The sequence below is a fragment of the Amblyomma mixtum genome, chromosome 2 (genome assembly GCF_055824585.1).
Source record: "Amblyomma mixtum isolate Tamu chromosome 2, ASM5582458v1, whole genome shotgun sequence".
NCBI classification, from domain to species: Eukaryota; Metazoa; Arthropoda; class Arachnida; order Ixodida; family Ixodidae; genus Amblyomma; species Amblyomma mixtum.
Window position 1 is genome coordinate 49,672,140 of NC_143013.1, and position 1,752 is coordinate 49,673,891.

At 43.9% G+C, this 1,752-nt stretch overlaps 1 protein-coding gene across 1 annotated transcript in view; it reads left to right on the top strand.

The window, feature by feature from the left end:
* LOC149359291 (luciferin 4-monooxygenase-like) overlaps nucleotides 1-1,530 on the top strand; it is a 38,844-nt gene extending 37,314 nt beyond the window's left edge. Inside the window, exons 8-9 of the mRNA XM_089569010.1 lie at nucleotides 827-1,084; nucleotides 1,403-1,530. Coding sequence (XP_089425136.1) covers nucleotides 827-1,084; nucleotides 1,403-1,530 — 386 coding nt within the window. The remainder of the gene's footprint in view (nucleotides 1-826; nucleotides 1,085-1,402) is intronic.
* Nucleotides 1,531-1,752: the final 222 nt, after the last annotated feature.

The window sequence follows — 1,752 nt, forward strand, 5'->3', positions numbered from 1 at the left end:
GCATTGGCTGCGATACGCAGCCAATGGTGAGGTCCATTCAGTCAGTGGTCAGGATCGGTCGCCTGCTGTTCAGAGAGCGCTGCGATGCACCTCACCATGGGCTGTATACTGCATCCAATTTGAGTGAGTTTTAAGTTTTGGTCACCAACCACCCAATGACTTCTTCGCTTGACACAGGTGCTTGAAAGCCGCGGGTACACCTGGGTGTCTTGCTAAATCCCTTTACCAACACCACCAGAAAATCATCTAAACGCACACGGGAGGAAATAAAAAGAGGCATAAAAATAAAGCAGGGGAAGATTGTAAATTATTTCCTCCACACTGCACAACCAGTTGTCCACTGTGCCCAGTTTGTGGACTTCAACATCTGTAAACAATTTTCATCACTAAGATGCCCGCAGCAAATCAGGTGATAAAGAACTTGAGCAAAACTCGTAATATATAGCGATACTTGAAGGAAGGTCTATCATGAGGGCGTTGACATAACAGGAGTCGGTAGGATGTACCAGACGCTAGGGGAAAATGGATTTCAGTGTAACACTGTCTTAATCAACAAATTAAGGAATCTGAAAACGGGTTCTCTAAAGGGGTTTGCGGACTTTAGTCTGTTATTGTGACAACATGAATTGACTCCTGGTGTTTACATTACAGAATTAATGCAAACAAGTCAGACAAAAGAAACTGCTTATCGCATACCTACTACGAGACAAAGTTAAAGGCTACCAACCGCAAATGTCAGCATACATATTGTAGGTGGTTCTATCATAGAGGATGACATTTTTTTATGTATAAGCAAAGCAGCAATCATTTTCTCTTTCATACGCAGGAGATGTCATGTACTACGACGTACAGGGCCGTGTGTACTTCGTGGATCGCGTCAAGGATATCATGAAATGCCTCGACCAGCAAGTTTCCACCACCGAACTTGAGTCGTTATTACAAACACACGCCAGCGTGGCCGATGTCGCCGTGGTGGGGCTCCCTGACACACGGTACGGGGACGCGCCTACCGCTTTCGTCGTTCTTCGAGACAAGTCGGCAGCGTCGCCTGAGCTCGCCGCTCAGCTGAAAGCAAAAGTCGCAGGTGGGCTTCCTCTTATTCATCGCAACTATGAAACTCTGTTCCGATGTCTACTATGCATGTTTTCTTGCCTATTCGAATATTTTGCGCAGACTTGAAAATGAGTGCGGTAACCGCGTTTTCCGTTCGCCAATTCTTGAAGGAAGTGGGTCACATATGTCCCGCTGCCCTAGAAAGGGTTTAATATTTATCGAGGTTAAAAACTACTTGTGTTATTTGTGTGTGCTTCGTCTTCGAAAATATTATTTTGGGAAATTAAAAGACTAAAAGAAGGGCTGTTTTCAGATGGTTGTATTTTATTATTTTTTATTGATTTTTCAGACAACACTGATGCATTCAAGCACCTTCACGGCGGGGTTGTATTCGTGGATCGTCTGCCCAGAAACAGAACCGGAAAAGTTGTAAAGCATCAACTCAAGGCACTATGTGAAAATTGCGAAGTTTACTAAACCACCTAAGCAATCCTCACTTGAGATCCATGAAAAAGTGGAAATAAAAATTTTTAAGTGGGGGGACATCTGCTTGGACTGAAACGTGTATTTCTTAAGTCACCTGGAACACCTCTACAGGTAAAATAGAGATTGCCCGGTGATTTTGGATGTTACCATTCTTCCTTTACGTGGCGGTGAAACGATTGCAGGTTATAGGCGTTCTGGAATTTTGTCATCCTT